General features: G+C 47.9%; 1 protein-coding gene across 4 annotated transcripts in view; it reads right to left on the reverse strand.

The window, feature by feature from the left end:
• The window catches only part of LOC149310306 (dystrobrevin beta), a 211,288-nt gene that overhangs the window by 164,748 nt on the left and 28,599 nt on the right, over positions 1-17,941 (reverse strand). For all 4 annotated transcript variants that reach the window (XM_089528693.1, XM_089528692.1, XM_089528691.1 and 1 more), the window contains exons 2-3: positions 7,639-7,706; positions 2,150-2,230 (exon numbers count right to left, since the gene is read on the reverse strand). In XM_089528693.1, the coding sequence (XP_089384819.1) occupies positions 2,150-2,230; positions 7,639-7,705 (148 nt within the window). In that variant the 5' untranslated portion in view covers position 7,706. The remainder of the gene's footprint in view (positions 1-2,149; positions 2,231-7,638; positions 7,707-17,941) is intronic.

A 17,941-nucleotide genomic window follows, 5' to 3' on the forward strand; every position in this document is an offset into this window, starting at 1 on the left:
AGAATAAAATCATAGGGCTGGAAGGGACCCCAAGGGCCATCCAGTCTAAGCCCCTTCTACTAGACACCATCAAAGCCCTCCCAGTGACAGATGGCCATCCAGCCTCTGCTTAAAAACCTCCAAAGGAGGAAATTCCACCTGCCTCCAAAGCAGCAGCACCTTTCACTGCCTTAATGCCAGGAAGGCTTTCCTAAAGTTTAGGTGGAATCTCATTTCCTGGAGTTTGAAGCCACTGCTCCATGTCCTAGTCTCTGGAGCAGCAGAAAGCAAGCTTGCTCCATCATCAATATGACATCCCTGCCAATATTTCAATAGGGCTATCATGCCATCTCTTAACTTCCTTTTCTCCAGGCGCAACATACATCCAGCTCCCTAAGCCACTCCTCTTGGTGCTTGGTGGTGTCCAGACCTTTCACCATTTTGGTTGCCCTCCTCTGGACACACTCCAGCTTAGAATCATAGAATCATAGAGTTGGAAGAGACCCCAAGGGCCATCCAATCCAACCCCCTGCCATGCAGAAAATCACAATCAAAGTATCCCCGACAGATGGCCATCCAGCCTCTCTTTGAAGACCTCTAAGGAAGGAGACTCCACTACACTTCGAGGGAGTTTGTTCCACTGCTGAACAGCCCTTACTGTCAGGAAGTTCCTCCTAATGTTGAGGTGGAATCTTTTTTCCTGCAGCTTGCATCCATTGCTCCGGGTCCTAGTCTCTGGAGCAGCAGAAAATAAGCTTGCTTGTCCACATCCCTTTTGAATTATGGTGCTCAGAACTGGACACAGGATTCTAGGTGGGATCTGACCAAAGCAGAACAGACTTCTAACCTCAGCATTTGCCAGGGATCCTACAAGAGCTGTCCAAACTCAGCATAACCCTCCACTTTTCTCTGAGCATTTCTGATCAAAGATGTAAAATGGTACTGGTATTGGTGCTTCACTGACTAGGATTGGTTGAGGCTTGATGTCTTAAGCTGAACAATCTTTCCAAGTCTTAATTGGAATTTTTAATAAGAATATGTATCATTTTATTACTGGGAATAACGTTAAAACCCTGAATCCTGTTTGCTTGCAGCAATTAGAAGAAAAGACTGAAAGATGATATGATTGGACCATCTTTAAATACCTGAAGGCATGTGATGTTGTTGAAGGAGCAAGCATGTTGTATGCTACTCCAGAGACTACGACACAAGAGCATGGGTTCAAACTACAAGAAAAGTAAGTCTACTTAAACTTTAGGAAAAATTCCTTGAACATAGGAGCTGAGAGAGAGTGGGATATGGACAATGGAGAGAGTTGTCAATGTATGCTGGGATGCACAGTCTTTTTGTGACTGACAAAGGTGTGTGATGAAATAAACTGCCGGTGTTGCTGTCTTGCTATGAATGTAAGCATAGTAATCACCCGATACAAATCTTCTTGTCTATTCTTTTGTATAGCCTTGCCTAATTGAGAAAGGCCAGGTGGCTGTAAATACTGAAGCAGGAAGTGTGTGTTTTGGGGAGTTGTTTCTTTTACCTCCTCCATCTCTCTCTGCGGTCAGACATTATATTCTTGCTGCTATGTTTATTATTTGCTTTCTAGAATTAAACGAATAATAGCCAGAGCTCTATGCCTCTGTGTGCCTTTTTTTTTACCCACCAAGAGTTTGTCCCCACATCTTAGCTGATCATGCGCATGTGTGCAAGCAGCACACAGCTACAACTGAACTGCCCTCAGTTTATCCACCTCCATGGCACTTGAAATGAAGAATACACTGCAGCCACTTCAGGATAAAAATATAGATGAAGGGCTGACAGCCAACAGCTAGAGAACTATCTCTGGATTCAGTAAGGTCAGAAATGGGGGTACAATCCTTGCTACTACTGTAAATCACCGAAATTGCCAATCTGGATTTACACCTTCCCAGGTCATATGCACAGGCTTCGCAGCAGCAGCAGCTCTGCTTCAAAGCAAAGCTAAGAACCTGCCAAATAAAACAACTGTTTCCTTAACTTTGCATTATCTACATTTCCCTAAACAACAGAGCGCTTCAACGGATTTGTCCTGAAGTAAGCCACTGTAAAACCAGGGGTGGCAGTGGGGGTGACTTTAGGGAGGAATCCTGTTTTCAGCAAGCTGTTTTCTCAGACAGTGGAAGGTTTAACTTACGGTTACATCTTTTTTGTACAAATCTCAGTTTGCAGGCAGTCCGATATGTTGAGAGTCGGATGACGTCAAAATTCTGAGCCCCTGGAAAGTTAAAGAGAGAAGAGTCCTCTGGTTAAAGTTTCCTAGTTTTCAGCGAAATGATGCCTGATGGTACCCAGCATCCCTATTGTAACTAGGCTTCTGGCCAAATCTGTGTCTGGACCTTCTCCCCTCCAACATCAAACTACTGACTGAACAGTCCTCCACAGCAACCAGGATTTACCTTTCATCCTGGGCCATTCTCAGTGGTAGGGTTTTTACTTTACTCTGGGCCTGCAGGCATGCAGCCCAGAACCCTGATCTATGATCTCAGTGAGAACCAAAGGTAAGCATTCATCTGGGTCAGTTACTAATGCTTCAGATTGCTCCATGACAGAAAGCCACAGGACAGCTTTATATGTGTATCCCCTCCATGGCAAGGAGTAGGGCTAAATGGCCCTCAAGGTCCCTTACAACTCTTCGGTTCTATGATTCTGTCAAGGTGAGGATGGCATCCCACAAGTGTCTGGGGTAGTTCTCAATAACACAAAGATGCTACACAGAACCCACTCAAGAAATGCAGCTCAGAAACAGCTTCTTTAAACAGGTGCATTGTCTGGCAACCATCTGTATGAAACCCTGGAAATCTACTGCCGGTCAGTGTAGTCAACACTGAAGTGGATGGAGCAATGGTAAAGGTAAAAGGTAAAGGTATTCCACGTTGACAAAGTTGTCAAGTTGTGTCTGACTGTTGGGGATGGTGCTCTTCTCCGTCACTAAGCCAAAGAGCCAGCATTGTCAAAGACAACTCCATGGTCATGTGTCCAGCATGACTGAACTGAATGCTGTTACCTTTCCACTAAAGCGGTACCTATTTATCTACTCACACTTTTGCATGCTTTCGAACTGCTAGGTTGGCCAATGGTGTGACTCTGTATTACAGAGTGGGTAAACAGTCCTCCATTCCCATTGCACCCAGCAAACCCCTTCCCCCAATTCTTTTTCTTCAGCTTCCTTCCCCCCCCCCCCATGGAAAGGTCCAACGCTGTCATGTATTATTCTAAGTAATTAAAAATGACAATTGTACATTATTCTGTAATAGATGCACAACTGTAACCCTTTTCTAATGCCTTTAGTGTCATATCCACCACCATTTCACAGAGGAAAACTGGGAGACATGCGGCCAAGCAAATGAGAGCGTGGTCAAAAGGGCAGATGTTTTTAACAAGGAAGAGCAGGCAAGCTAGGAGGCTGCAGGAGTTTGTTTTGCCTGAGCTGACTGGGAAGGGCAAGAGGATGCGCTTTCCTTGCCTCTCCTCTGAGGAGTTAACAAAATCCAAAATACTTCAAAACGGTGAAAGGTCTAGAAACAAACCAAGTCCTATGAGGAGGACCTTTACAGATTACATAGCCATGACTATGGCGGGATACAGACGGGCAAAAAGGGGTGTATTCATGACATCATGAAGGTAGAGCCTTCAGACGGCCCTTACCTGAATGCCGCCATGAACACGCCGCCCACACGCCCCAAGCGGGAAGAAGCGGCATTAAAAAGGTGCTGCTTTTCTCCGCTTCTTTTCTGTTTGATGCGCAGCTGCGCAGCTCCGTCTGTAAGCTGCTGCACCGGTACGTCAGAATTGCTACGCTGCTAATTTAAGTTGCCCATTTAAAAGCTCCGTGTCTGCTGCGTCACATAATGAGTCGGGGTCCTGGAACATGCGCAGTTTGCAGTCAGGCTTTAATTGCAGCGTCAGCTGCCATGCAGGTGTGGAAGCTGCAGCACAGCTGCAGCGCATTTTAAGACTCCTAACCCTAACCCTAACCCTAACCCTAACCCTAACCCTAACCCTAGAGCAACATGTACGCATGCGCTGCTTGGAAAGTTTGGACTTTAAAGTGAGCCCCTACACACATTCCTGTGCCATTTTCACCTAACAATAAAAAACCCTAAAACTGTAAATATTTACATATGTACAAGGGAGGTGATGGGGGATGGCAGGGGGACAGCGGTGGCAGCGGCGACAGCTGTGGCTGTGCATTGCAGATTCAGCAAGAGCGCGGGGACCAAAGGAGAGGAGGCATCCATGATGCTGGTGACACTGGCAAAGTGCAAGCGGGCAAGGATGCCAACACCAGCTGATCACCAGCTGGCAGGAGACCACCATTGTTCTTGGGCAGAGCGGGGGAAAAAGTTTTAAAGGGGCTTGGGCACTTTAAATGTGCCCATAGGCTTTCTGCCGCCGCTGCATAGCGCTGCAGCTGCGCAGCTGCGCATCCGCCAGCCGGCAAAGGAAAAAAAAAAGCCCCGTTTTTGGCCGCCCGTGAGGAAGCTGCCTCTCTCTTTGCAGCGTCCTCCGAGGCGGCGGTTTGGAAACTGCGGGTCAGAAACGGCCCCAGGTGAGGCGTCTTCACTGCCCCCCATGTGGAAGCCCCATCTCCTGAGCCACGCCCCCGGGGCGGGCGGTCTGGAGGCTCCGTATTCAGCAGAATACACCTCCAAGAGCATACTTATCAAATTTGCAGATGACACCAAATTAGGAGGAATAGCTAATACCCCAGAGGACAGGATCAAGATTCAAAATGACCTGAATAGACTAGAAAGCTGGGCCAAAGCTAACAAAATGAAATTCAACACAGAGAAATGTAAGGTATTGCACTTAGGGCGGAAAAATAAAATGCACAGATATAGGATGGGTGACACCTGGCTGAATGAAACTACGTGTGAAAGGGATCTAGGAGTCCAAGTAGACCACAAGTTGAACATGAGTGAACAGTGTGATGCGGCAGCTAAAAAGGCCAATGCTATTTTAGGCTGCATCAATAGAAGTATAGTGTCTAGATCAAGAGAAGTAATAGTGCCACTGTATTCTGCTTTGGTCAGGCCCCACCTAGAATATTGTGTCCAGTTCTGGGCACCACAATTCAGAAAGGACATTGAGAAACTGGAGCGTGTCCAAAGGAGGGCGACAAAAATGGTGAAGGGTCTGGAAACCATGCCCTATGAGGAACGACTTAGGGAGCTGGGGATGTTTAGCCTGGAGAAAAGAAGGTTAAGAGGTGATATGATAGCCCTGTTTAAATATTTGAAAGGATGTCATATTGAAGAGGGAGCAAGCCTGTTCTCTGCTGCTCCAGAGAACAGGACCCGGAACAATGGATGCAAGCTACAGGAAAAGAGATTCCACCTGAACATTAGGAGGAACTTCCTGACAGTAAGGGCTGTTCGACAGTGGAATGCACTTCCTCGGAAGGTGATAGAGTCTCCTTCCTTGGAGGTCTTTAAACAGAGGCTGGATGGCCATCTGTCAGGGATGCTTTGAATTGGATTTCCTGCATGGCAGGGGGTTGGACTGGATGGCCCTAGTGGTCTCTTCCAACTCTATGATTCTATGATTCTATGATTCTATGATTCCCCTGCCCGTCTGTATCCCGCCAATGGCACCCTTTTGAGGGCAGAAAAAGGAGCTGCAAAATGTGGCTCCTTTTTGCACCTCCAAAAGGCCAGATTACTCCAAATTTCCTGATGACTACTCTTCAAGGCTTCATAAAGAGCACTGGGGACAAGATGGTACCTTGTGGCACAGCTGCCAGGGGGTCAAGAAACCACCTCCCAATCCTACTCTGGAATCTGCCCTGAAAGTAGAAGTGGAGCCCCTGAAGTACAGCGCTCCCAAGTCCCATCCCAAAGAGCTGACCCAGAAGGACAGCACAGTGGAGAGAGCGACACTCCCACTCCAATAAAGAGCCTCAAATTTTAAACATTCATTTAAAAACATAGAGGAGCACAGAATTTCTAAAAGAGAAATCCCTTTATATGTAAAACAGCCAGTTCCACAGTGCCTTTTGGTGGAAAGACTGCAAGGAGGGAGACATTCTAGGCTCCTTCGGAAGGGACTTCCAAAGCCTGAGGGCAGCTACCAAGAAGACGGCCTGTCTTCCAAGTTCCCATAAAAAGTACCTGTGAAGGTGGAGAAAATGAAAGAAACGCCTCCCTTGAGCTTCTTAGAGCTCAGGGAGGCTCATATGGGAAGATAGGGTCCTTCAGACAGACTGGCCCCAAGCAACTATCATAACAATTTTAGTATCACCGCACAGACAATGTTGTTCACATCACCTTGCTCTGTTTTGTTTAGTCCCTGGCTCTCATCCCAGGTCTCCACCACTCTCTTTTCCATCATCCTGCATCACTTCCTTTGCTATCCGTAGCAAAGTCAGCAGCTACATGTAGGTGTATGATATCCCAACTAAACACGAGGAAGAACTTTCTCAGAGTCTATTCCTCTGTTGGGATTTTTTGTTGGATGGTCACCTTATGAAAATGCTTTTGCTGTAGATTTCCTGCCCTGGTTGGGGTTGAATTAGATCTCAGGATCATAGAATCACACAGTTGGAAGGAACCACAATGTTTATCCAGTTCAACTCCCTTTAATGCAGGAATACACAACTACTGCACTCCTGAAAGATGCCCATTCAACCTCTGTTTAAAGACTACCAAAGAACAGCTCTTACAGTCCAGGTGTTCTCCTTGTCACAGAAACAAAGAATTGGAAGGGAGCTCAAGAGCCATGCAGTCCAAGCCTTTGACATGCGGGAATACGCAACTGGAACAATCCTGGAAGATGGAGAGTTCACCACTCTCAGAGGCAGTCTACTCCCCTGTCCAACAGTTCTCACAGTAAAGAGCTTCTTCCTAATGTTTAAGTAGAATCATTCTTTGTAATTTGAATCCATTGGTTCTCATTCATGTATTTCAAGATAGCCATCATGTCACCTCTCTGTCTTCTTCTCTCCAAAACAGAAGCATGCTCAGTTCCATGAGCCATTCCTTATAGGGCTTGGTTTCCTAACCTCTGGTTACCTCTGCTGCTCTGGTAGGGACACATTTGATGTCCTTCCTGAATTGTGGTGCTCAGAACTGGACACAATATTCCAGGTGAGGCCTGACCAAATCCAAATAGAGGGGCACTACTACTCCCTTGATCTGGATACTATACTCTGTTGATGCAGGCTAGAATTACACTGGCTTTTTGGACTGCCCTCCAACTCTATGATTCTACTATTACATCAAAGAATCATAAGAGTAGGAAGGGACTGCAAGGGCCATTTAGTTCAACTCTCTGCCACACAGGAATATACAGCTAAAGCAATACTGATAAGAAGTACAGTCCACCATCACGCAAGTCTTACCATCAGCAACTTCTTAACATTTAGATGGAGTCTCTTTACTCCTAATGTGAATCCATCTCTGAAGCAGCAGCAGCAGCAGCAGCAAACAAGCTTGCTCCCTCTTGTACACGATATCCCTTCAGATATGAATACAAGCTTCAAGAACAACACCCCTGATGCCATAACTTGATAACCCAACCCAAGTCTCCCATGAGAAAAGGGTTTCTCTGGTAACATGATTTTAAAAGGTTGAAGCACATTCTTTAGCAAAGCTGTAAGCTTACGAAAAAAAGTATTCTACTTACTCATTTCCATAAACAGCTGCCTCTTCTCAGCCATTGTCCTCCTCCTCTTTCCACTCTCTTCAATCATCCTAGAGACAAAGCGGAGAGGTTCAGCTTGGGACTGCCTCAGAGTCCAGGTACTCACGAGCCAAGTTCCTCTGTTTTAGCAAGTCACACAGGAAACAGCTTGTTGAAACCATGATTAGGCAAAGTGAGTGGTTACACTAGTACTGGAACCGGAGTGTACAGACCATGGAATAACTTAAAGAAACTCCCACATCATTCTTTTTTCAATAGAGAGCTACCTATTGTTTGGGTGTTGGGTTAGGTCTTCAAGAGACCAGGGTTTGAATCCCTCCTCAGCTGGGGACTTTGGGCAAGCCACACTCTTAGAGGAAGCATGTAGAGAAATGTGAAATCGAAGGCTTTCATGGCTGGTATCTATAGTTTTTTGTGGGTTTTTCAGGCTATGTGGCCATGATCTAGAAGAGTTTATTCTTCACGTTTCGCTTGCATCTGTGGCTGGCATCTTCAGATTCTCTGAAGATGCCAGCCACAGATGCTGGTGAAATGTCAGGAATAAACTCTACTAGAACATGGCCGCATAGCCCCAAACCTCCTCAAAAATCTATGTAGAGAGATCTAGTAGCACCTTTGAAACTAACTGCAAGAAAGAAGTTGGCAGCATGTGCTTTCCTAGACTTCAGTCTACTTCCTCAGATGTTTCCTCAGATACTCAGGCTGTCAACTTCTTCCAGCTAGTCTCAAAGATGTCACAAGATCTTTCTACATACTCAGTCTACAGACTAACACAGCTCTCCGTCTCATCACTACCTTGGACGCCTTTAAGAAGGCAGTCAAGACGGAGCTCTTCCGGCGGGCTTACCCCCCTGAACTTGATTAAGATGCTAATTTTCTATCTGCAATGATGATTTTCTGTAAATAACCACTGATGTATTTATTGAATTGATGGATTTTATGACTGTATTGTATGTTTTTATCAGGTTGTAACCCCGCCTCGATCCGTAGGCGGAGGCGGGGCAATATAAATAAATTATTATTATTATTATTATTATTATTATTATTATTATTATTATTAATCTTTGAATTCTTAAAGGGAAAGGTAAGAGCAAACTTGCCCTGAATAAATCTTAATAGCCAGCAAAGTGTTTTGATTTGAGTGTTGTACCAGGACTCCAGGAAACCAGGCTTTGAATCCATGCTCAGGCATGGAAAACCCATGGGGTGACCTTGGGCAAATCATCATCATCATCATCATCATCATCATCATCATCATCATCATCATGTTTGTTTATATCCTGCCTTCCTCCCAGTACAGAGACTCAATGCAGCTTACAAATCTAAAACAGTCCAAGACAAAACACTATAAAACATGCAAAATACAAGTTTAAAAAACAACTAAACAATTCAAATAACGAAAAACATTACATTATTAAAATGTAAAGTTTAAAACTCTTTAAACCAAAAACAAAAGCGCATCCATGTCATGCGAAAGCCTGACGGCATAAAAACGTCTTTTCCTGCCGCCAGAAGGACAGCAGGGATGGCGCTCTCAGCCTAAGAAAGTAGGGCAAGCCCCCTTTGGAGCAATCCTGCCAAGAAAACCCTAGAAAGGGGTCTCCGTAAATTGGAGACATAACAACAGCAAACCTATTTTTAGATCCAGCGTGGTCCAGTTGGAGCGTTGGACTAGGAACTCTGGGAGACCAGAGTTCGAATCCCCACTCAGCCATGGAAGCCCAGTGGGGGACCTTGGGCAAGGACCGTTCTCTCAACCTCTCAGAGGAAAACAATCGTGGAAAGCCCCTCACCCCGAATAAATGTTGCCTAGAAACCCTTGTGGTGGGGTTGCCGTAAGAGGGAATTGCCTTGAAGGTGTAGGACAACAACAGGCAGGTGCTGTATGGAGAAGAGGGAGCCCTCTCCTGAAAGAGGCTGACCTGAATGAGATAACCAGGGGTCACTTTTACTCTCAGCGGTCAAAGGAACCCACACACAGGTCTGCCATCTCCCATTTCTCTAAACTCAGGATCTCTTACATTCAGCTGCGTTTCCAGTATTGTGGGCTGGGCAATAGTAACACAGCAGTATGAGTCCTCCACGCTAGAAACCAGCAACTCTACTAAATGAACCTTTCTTAAGTTGGCGGTTTCAAAGGAGCAGCTGCGTCTCCTTCTGCGCTGCACAAGTAGGCTGCAACCTTCCTTTCTGTCAAGGGTGAAGTTCAGCCGTGCAAGTCCCATTTCCATCATTTGTGGCAGAAAGGGTTCAGCTATGGCCACGAGGTGATGTCCTCCCCTGCTAAATCTCGATGTTATAGTAATTCCCTATGAAATGACTGTTCTTAGGGCCAACGGTGACGTCTGGTGCTTAGCCAAACCAAACTGAGTTGGCCTTCTCTGCAAAATCATTTTTTCACAAAAGGTCAGGCACTGAAAACTAATTTCAAGCATGCATTTATTTCATTTCTGCTCTATCCTAGTCTGAGGCCCTGCATTTAACAGCACAGCTTCTGAAATATTTCTCACATATGCTTCCACATATTTTAGGGTGCTAAATATAAAAAGAACCATTTAACTTCTTTCTTTGTTCCATTTCCAGGGACATAAGATGCATCTGAAAAACAGGAATATTAGGTACAGAAAATGGAAATAGACAAGCTCCGCTGTTTGAACCACCAGAATGTGCTAAAATCTAGCAGATCTCCATGACTGAGACGCCCCTATTTTGATCCCAAGTCCACTTTGGATTTTCTCTTGTTTGCTTTATCTGAGAAGAACGAAGAAAAGCAGTTGCGCTCATCACAAAGAAAGGCTCAGTAGGCCAATACTACAGGACCTATTTTAACAGGTTTCGCTCTTTTTGGAGCTCATCAGCTGTAGGTAACGGCCTAGCCTGCAGCAATTGTTTCCCCAAGGGACCATGATGCGCATAGAAGACACCGGAGCATGGTTTTGCCTATGAGGTCTATAATAATAATAATTAATAATAATATTTATTTGTATACCGCCCGCTGGCAAACCAATCCGGGCGGTTGACAACAGTAAAATATAAAATATAACAATTAAAAACACTTTATCCCTCCCCCCCTTAAGACAGTATTAAACAGTATAACATGTTAAAAGCACAATATCAAAGCATAAAAACAACAATTAAAAACTAAACCCCCTGATATCCCTCTGTTGATCCTCAACCATCACTAAGATGGGGCCACGGGAGGAATCAGGGAATCAGGGAACCTGGGCCGGGATGGTTAATCTGGAAAGGCCTGCCGGAAGAGATCCGTCTTGACCGCTTTTTTAAAGCTGTCTAATGATGTTATCTGACGGATCTCATCCGGCAGGTCGTTCCAGAGTTTGGGGGCGACAGCAGAGAATGCCCTCTGGGAGGTCGCCGCAAGCCTAGATTTTAGAGGCTGCAGTAAGTTCCTCCCAGAGGAGCGGAGAGCGCGGGGAGGATTGTACGGGAGGAGGCGGTCCCTGAGATAGCTTGGACCCAAGCCATTTAGGGCTCTAAAGGTGATAACCAACACCTTGTACCGGGCCCGGAAGCTAATAGGCAGCCAGTGGAGGGACCTCAGAACCGGAGTAATGTGGTCTATTCCATCATGCCTTCCCAAAGCCACGGCACATTATGGGACACCCAAAACACTTGCAAGATTTGAACAAGGGGCTAGCTATATTTCCTACACACACACACACACAGGTCAACCGACTCAGAATTTGTGGTTCTCTTGTTGAGTGGAGACATAGCTGCTACAGATTTATAGCAGCACATGAGCTGAAATGGGATGTTAAGTCAAGGTGGCAACAATGGCATTTGGAAGATTCCTGGGCAGGTGTCCCTGGGAGAGTCTGGCTGCCTAGAAGTGTGCCAGTGAGTCTTGTCTTAAGGAAAGAATGAGTAGGAGGGTTACGCTTCTTTAAGAAGGTAACTGAAGACATCACCGAGTCAGAGAGCTGCCCCCTGGCCTGTGGGAAGCTCAAGCTGCGGCAGGGTATGGCTACCAGGCTCATGGTGGATCTTGGTTAATACGAGGAGCTCATGAGAACAGTGCTGGGTGCTCTCCATGGGGCACTGTCCTCACCAGCTTCCTATGGTCTCTTGGAGTGCCATTCCCAGACCTTAGAAAGCCAAGCCAGTTTGGGTCCGTTGCAGAAAAACGGAGGAGAAACTGAAAAAGAAAGCTTGTGTAGTACATATCTCCTGTCTGCCCAACCCAAGCCAGCAAAGCCAGGTGCATGTAGATCTACCAGCTTGAGGGTAATGCATTTGATGAAGCAGACTGTGATCACAAACACTTATGCTAAAGCAAAATACACACCACTCAAGGAGCCTAATTCCCAATCAGGGCACCAAAATAGCCACACCATTCCTACGCCAGTAGAAACCCTTGTGGGGGCATCTAGTGACAGAACTGGATCGAGGAGAAGCCCCCAAAGGTACAAACCTGCCCTTCTAGGGGGAATCTGATCTGCCCCGAAACAGGCTGGACAGGTTGATAACGCTGACAGTAGGGAGAGAGTGCTTCCACCTTCAACAAAGTCTTTATTCTGTTTACCACATGGTTTCTATTTCCAGCTCTTATTTTACTTTCTTCCTGTTTTCCTAGCTGGGGAAAAGTGAGATAGGCACAGTTGCCTTCAGGTGTAGCAGCTTGCCTCTCCGTCTGCAAATCATCCACTGAATTTTTAATTGAAGGCAGGGTATGCACTTTATAAACAAACACTGCATATACCTATAGTTTTTGTGGCTTTGGGGGGCTATGTGGCCATGTCCGAGAAGGGGTTGTTCCTGGTGTTTCACCAGCATCTGTGGCTGGCATCTTCAGAGAATGTTGGCATAGAAGAGAGATGGACACACACACACACACTGTGTGACCCTGGGCTGAGAGGCAGTGAGTTCCATGTTAACCTGTGTATTGTTCTGTTGTTGAATGGCAAGGCCTCAGGATGTTAGGATATGCAAGGAGGATTTGTGTCTGGGTGGTTTTCATTTGCATTTTGCTGGGTCTTTGCTAACTTTAATAATAATAATAATAATAATAATAATAATAATAATATTTATTTATGTTTCCCCGCCTCTCCCGGTGGATCGAAGCAGGGTTACAGACTAAATAAAAGCACAAAGTGTTTACATAAAAATTCAATTAAAAGCAGCTAAAAACAATAAAACATCCAAGATCAGACCCTAACAATAGCATCAACAAGCAAGGCAGGGATCATACACAGACAGGGGCATCTCCTTCATATCAGGGGGGTCTTCATATCAGGTGGGGGATGCTCAGCTAAAAAGCTCAGGTTCAATCGCTTTTCTCAATGTCTCTAGCGAGGTCGCTGAGTGGATTATTATTATTATTAACCTTTATTTATGAAGCGCTGTAAATTTACATAGCGCTGTACATGCAATCTTTTTAGTTAGATGGTTCCCTGCCCTCGGGCTTACAATCTAAAAAGACATGACACAGAAGGAGAAGAAGGGAGTGGTGGAGGGAAAGGGTAAGAGGTCCAGCAGTTCCTCTCTACCTCCAAGGCCTGGACCAAGGCAGATGGACTGGAGGGAGGGCTTGGCTTCAAAATGGAAGGTTAATCTTCATCCAGGGAAAATACATACTCTCAAGTACGATAATACATATACAATACATAGCAATATAGGAAATGGTTCGATAAACAGGCAACAAAATAACATCAGATAGTAAGCGACAGGGGAGAGAGGCAGGCTAGCTCCAACTGCCTGCTTGTAAGAAGGAAAGCCCTCCCTTCAGCCACCATCTTGAGGGGAGAGAGGCAGGCTGACTCCAACTGCCTGCCTGTAAGAAGGAAAGCCCTCCCTTCAGCCACCATCTTGGGGGGAGAGAGGTAGGCTGGCTCCAACTGCCTGCCTGTAAGAAGGAAAGCCCTCCCTTCAGCCACCATCTTGAGGGGAGAGAGGCAGGCTGGCTCCAACTGCCTAGCCTGTAAGAAGGAAAGCCCTCCCTTCAGCCACCATCTTGAGGGGAGAGAGGTAGGCTGGCTCCAACTGCCTAGCCTGTAAGAAGGAAAGCCCTCCCTTCAGCCACCATCTTGGGGGGAGAGAGGCAGGCTGGCTCCAACTGCCTGCCTGTAAGAAGGAAAGCCCTCCCTTCAGCCACCATCTTGGGGGGAGAGAGGCAGGCAGGCTCCAACTGCCTGCCTGTAAGAAGGAAAGCCCTCCCTTCAGCCACCATCTTGGGGGGAGAGAGGCAGGCTGGCTCCAACTGCCTAGCCTGTAAGAAGGAAAGCCCTCCCTTCAGCCACCATCTTGGGGGGAGAGAGGCAGGCTGGCTCCAACTGCCTAGCCTGTAAGAAGGAAAGCCCTCCCTTCAGCCACCATCTTGAGGGGAGAGAGGCAGGCTGGCTCCAACTGCCTGCCTGTAAGAAGGAAAGCCCTCCCTTCAGCCACCATCTTGGGGGGAGAGAGGCAGGCTGGCTCCAACTGCCTAGCCTGTAAGAAGGAAAGCCCTCCCTTCAGCCACCATCTTGGGGGGAGAGAGGCAGGCTGGCTCCAACTGCCTAGCCTGTAAGAAGGAAAGCCCTCCCTTCAGCCACCATCTTGGGGGGAGAGAGGCAGGCTGGCTCCAACTGCCTAGCCTGTAAGAAGGAAAGCCCTCCCTTCAGCCACCATCTTGGGGGGAGAGAGGCAGGCTGGCTCCAACTGCCTAGCCTGTAAGAAGGAAAGCCCTCCCTTCAGCCACCATCTTGGGGGGAGAGAGGCAGGCTGGCTCCAACTGCCTGCCTGTAAGAAGGAAAGCCCTCCCTTCAGCCACCATCTTGGGGGGAGAGAGGCAGGCTGGCTCCAACTGCCTGCCTGTAAGAAGGAAAGCCCTCCCTTCAGCCACCATCTTGGGGGGAGAGAGGCAGGCTGGCTCCAACTGCCTGCCTGTAAGAAGGAAAGCCCTCCCTTCAGCCACCATCTTGGGGGGAGAGAGGCAGGCTGGCTCCAACTGCCTGCCTGTAAGAAGGAAAGCCCTCCCTTCAGCCACCATCTTGGGGGGAGAGAGGCAGGCTGGCTCCAACTGCCTGCCTGTAAGAAGGAAAGCCCTCCCTTCAGCCACCATCTTGGGGGGAGAGAGGCAGGCTGGCTCCAACTGCCTGCCTGTAAGAAGGAAAGCCCTCCCTTCAGCCACCATCTTGGGGGGAGAGAGGCAGGCTGGCTCCAACTGCCTGCCTGTAAGAAGGAAAGCCCTCCCTTCAGCCACCATCTTGGGGGGAGAGAGGCAGGCTGGCTCCAACTGCCTGCCTGTAAGAAGGAAAGCCCTCCCTTCAGCCACCATCTTGGGGGGAGAGAGGCAGGCTGGCTCCAACTGCCTGCCTGTAAGAAGGAAAGCCCTCCCTTCAGCCACCATCTTGGGGGGAGAGAGGCAGGCTGGCTCCAACTGCCTGCCTGTAAGAAGGAAAGCCCTCCCTTCAGCCACCATCTTGGGGGGAGAGAGGCAGGCTGGCTCCAACTGCCTGCCTGTAGGAAGTAAAGCCCTCCCTTCAGCCACCATCTTGGGGGGAGAGAGGCAGGCAGGCTCCAACTGCCTGCCTGTAAGAAGTAAAGCCCTCCCTTCAGCCACCATCTTGGGGGGAGAGAGGCAGGCAGGCTCCAACTGCCTGCCTGTAAGAAGTAAAGCCCTCCCTTCAGCCACCATCTTGAGGGGAGAGAGGCAGGCTGGCTCCAACTGCCTAGCCTGTAAGAAGGAAAGCCCTCCCTTCAGCCACCATCTTGAGGGGAGAGAGGCAGGCTGGCTCCAACTGCCTGCCTGTAAGAAGGAAAGCCCTCCCTTCAGCCACCATCTTGGGGGGAGAGAGGCAGGCTGGCTCCAACTGCCTGCCTGTAAGAAGGAAAGCCCTCCCTTCAGCCACCATCTTGAGGGGAGAGAGGCAGGCTGGCTCCAACTGCCTGCCTGTAAGAAGGAAAGCCCTCCCTTCAGCCACCATCTTGGGGGGAGAGAGGCAGGCTGGCTCCAACTGCCTGCCTGTAAGAAGGAAAGCCCTCCCTTCAGCCACCATCTTGAGGGGAGAGAGGCAGGCTGGCTCCAACTGCCTGCCTGTAAGAAGGAAAGCCCTCCCTTCAGCCACCATCTTGAGGGGAGAGAGGCCTGTTATGTTTGTTTGTTTGTTTGTTTTACTTTGTATTGTACTTCCTGTTGTACACCGCTTTGATCTACTTTGGAAAAGCGGTATATAAATAAACATTATTATTATTATTATTATTATTATTAATTATGCAATGCCTGGGAAGGCTTCTCTGAACAGGATGGTCTTCAACTCCGTTTTGAAGCTGGTTAAAGAAGTGATGGCCCTTGTGTCTCGCGGGGGAAGAAGGTTCCAGGAATGAGGGGCAGCGAGTGAAAAGGGGCGAATCCGGGATGGGGCAGAGGAAATCCTGGGCTGAGACAGCAGACCTTGACTGCTAGAACGGAGGGCCCGAGTGGAAAGGTGAGGAGAAAGAAGGTCTGATAAGTCAGGAGGGGCCAGTCCATGGAGGGCTTTAACCGTGGACAGCAGGAGCTTGTACTGAATGCGGAAAGGGAGAGGGAGCCAGTGAAGGGATGCCAAGACAGGAGAGATGTGGTCAGAGCGGTGGGTGGAAGTGATAATGCGTGCAGCTGAATGCTGGACAGAGATTAAAGGACGGAGGTGAGAAAGAGGAAGCCCAGCCAGGAGGACGTTACAGTAATCCAGTCGTGAGATCACTAGGGCATGGACCAGGATCTTGGCAGTAGAGGCGGAGAGATATGGTCGGATTTTGGCAATATTGTACAAGAAGAATCTACAAGCCTTGGCTGTGGTCTGGATCTGAGGGATCCACGACAGAGAAGAGTCAAAGATAAAACCAAGACTGTGGGCTTGCTGGACTGGTTGAATGGAAATGTTGTCCACAGAGACAGAAAAGGAGTGTTGAAGGGTGGGCTTAGGAGGAAAGACAAGAAGCTCCGTCTTGGACATGTTGAGCTTCAAACGCCGATGGCGCATCCACTGTGAGACAGCTGTAAGGCAAGACGAGACTTGCTGTTCAAGCCTTGGAGAAAGGTCAGGGGTGGAAAGACTCCCTCATGTCTTGGGATCCTCACCCCATCCCTTCCAGCACTGTTGGACTGTATCTTTATTTTTCTGCTTTTTTCTTTTCTTCATTTTCTCCGGCCATCTGTTTGTCACCCAAACCTCTCTTCTCCATGGCTCCTCGCACCTCTCCTTCTCCTTATCTCATCCCTATCCGCCCCCTCCCTATCTCCCAACTCCCTTTCTCTTGCGCTCTCTGGAATTGCCGCTCCGCTGCCCCAAAAGCAGCGGCAATCCATGATCTTTTTCTATCTCAATCACTTAATCTTCTTGCCCTCACTGAAACCTGGCTTCCGGCCCACGATACTGCTACCTCTGCTGCCCTTTCTCTTGGCGGTCTCTCTTTTACCCACACTGGCCGCCCTGAGGGTCGCGGAGGAGGGGTCGGCATCCTATTATCAAAGTCCTGCCAGTTTCAGGTTCTCTCTTCTCCCCCCAGCTACTCCTTCTCCTCATTTGAATTACACTCTATTAGACTCTATTTTCCTCTGCAACTTCGGGTTGCCATCATCTATCGTCCTCCTGGTTCAGCCTCTCAGTTTTTCACAGATTTTGAATCTTGGTTGACATTTTTTCTTTCAGATACTGTCCCCTCCCTAATCTTAGGTGACTTTAACATCCACCTCGACGATCCCAAGAATTCCTCAACCTCTCGCTTCAGCTCTCTCTTAGCTTCCTTCGGTCTCCAACCCCATTCCAACTCTCCAACCCATTCCCTTGGTCACTGTCTCGACTTAGTTCTCCCCTCCAAGTGTGTCGTGTCTGACTACTTCGCTTCTGATTTCCCACTATCTGACCATCACCTACTTTCCTTTACTCTTACCTACACCCCACCTCCCCGTCATACCGTCCTTCGCCAGTTCCGTGATCTTCATTCTATTAACCTTAACCATCTCACTCAGTCCTTGGATTCATCCTTCGCTTCTCTCAATCTTGGGGACTCTGCTGACTCAGCTATGTCTTTACTGAATTCTACTCTCTCTTCAACTCTTGACAGCTTTGCCCCAGTATCTACGCGCGTGTCCTCCTCTTCTTCTATGACTAGGCCTCAGCCCTGGATCACTCCCACTGTTAGATTTCTCCGGTCCTGCTCCCGAGCAGCCGAACGTCTCTGGAGAAAGTCCAGGGAGTGGGCTGACTTTATCCATTTTAAGTTCGTTCTTTTATCTTTTTCACGCGCCCTGTCGATGGCAAAACAAGACTACTTCAAATCATTGATCTGCGCCAACGAGAGGCGC

This window comes from Sceloporus occidentalis, unplaced genomic scaffold (genome assembly GCF_023333645.1).
Source record: "Sceloporus occidentalis isolate IW3139 unplaced genomic scaffold, rSceOcc1.0.p SCAF_6, whole genome shotgun sequence".
NCBI classification, from domain to species: Eukaryota; Metazoa; Chordata; class Lepidosauria; order Squamata; family Phrynosomatidae; genus Sceloporus; species Sceloporus occidentalis.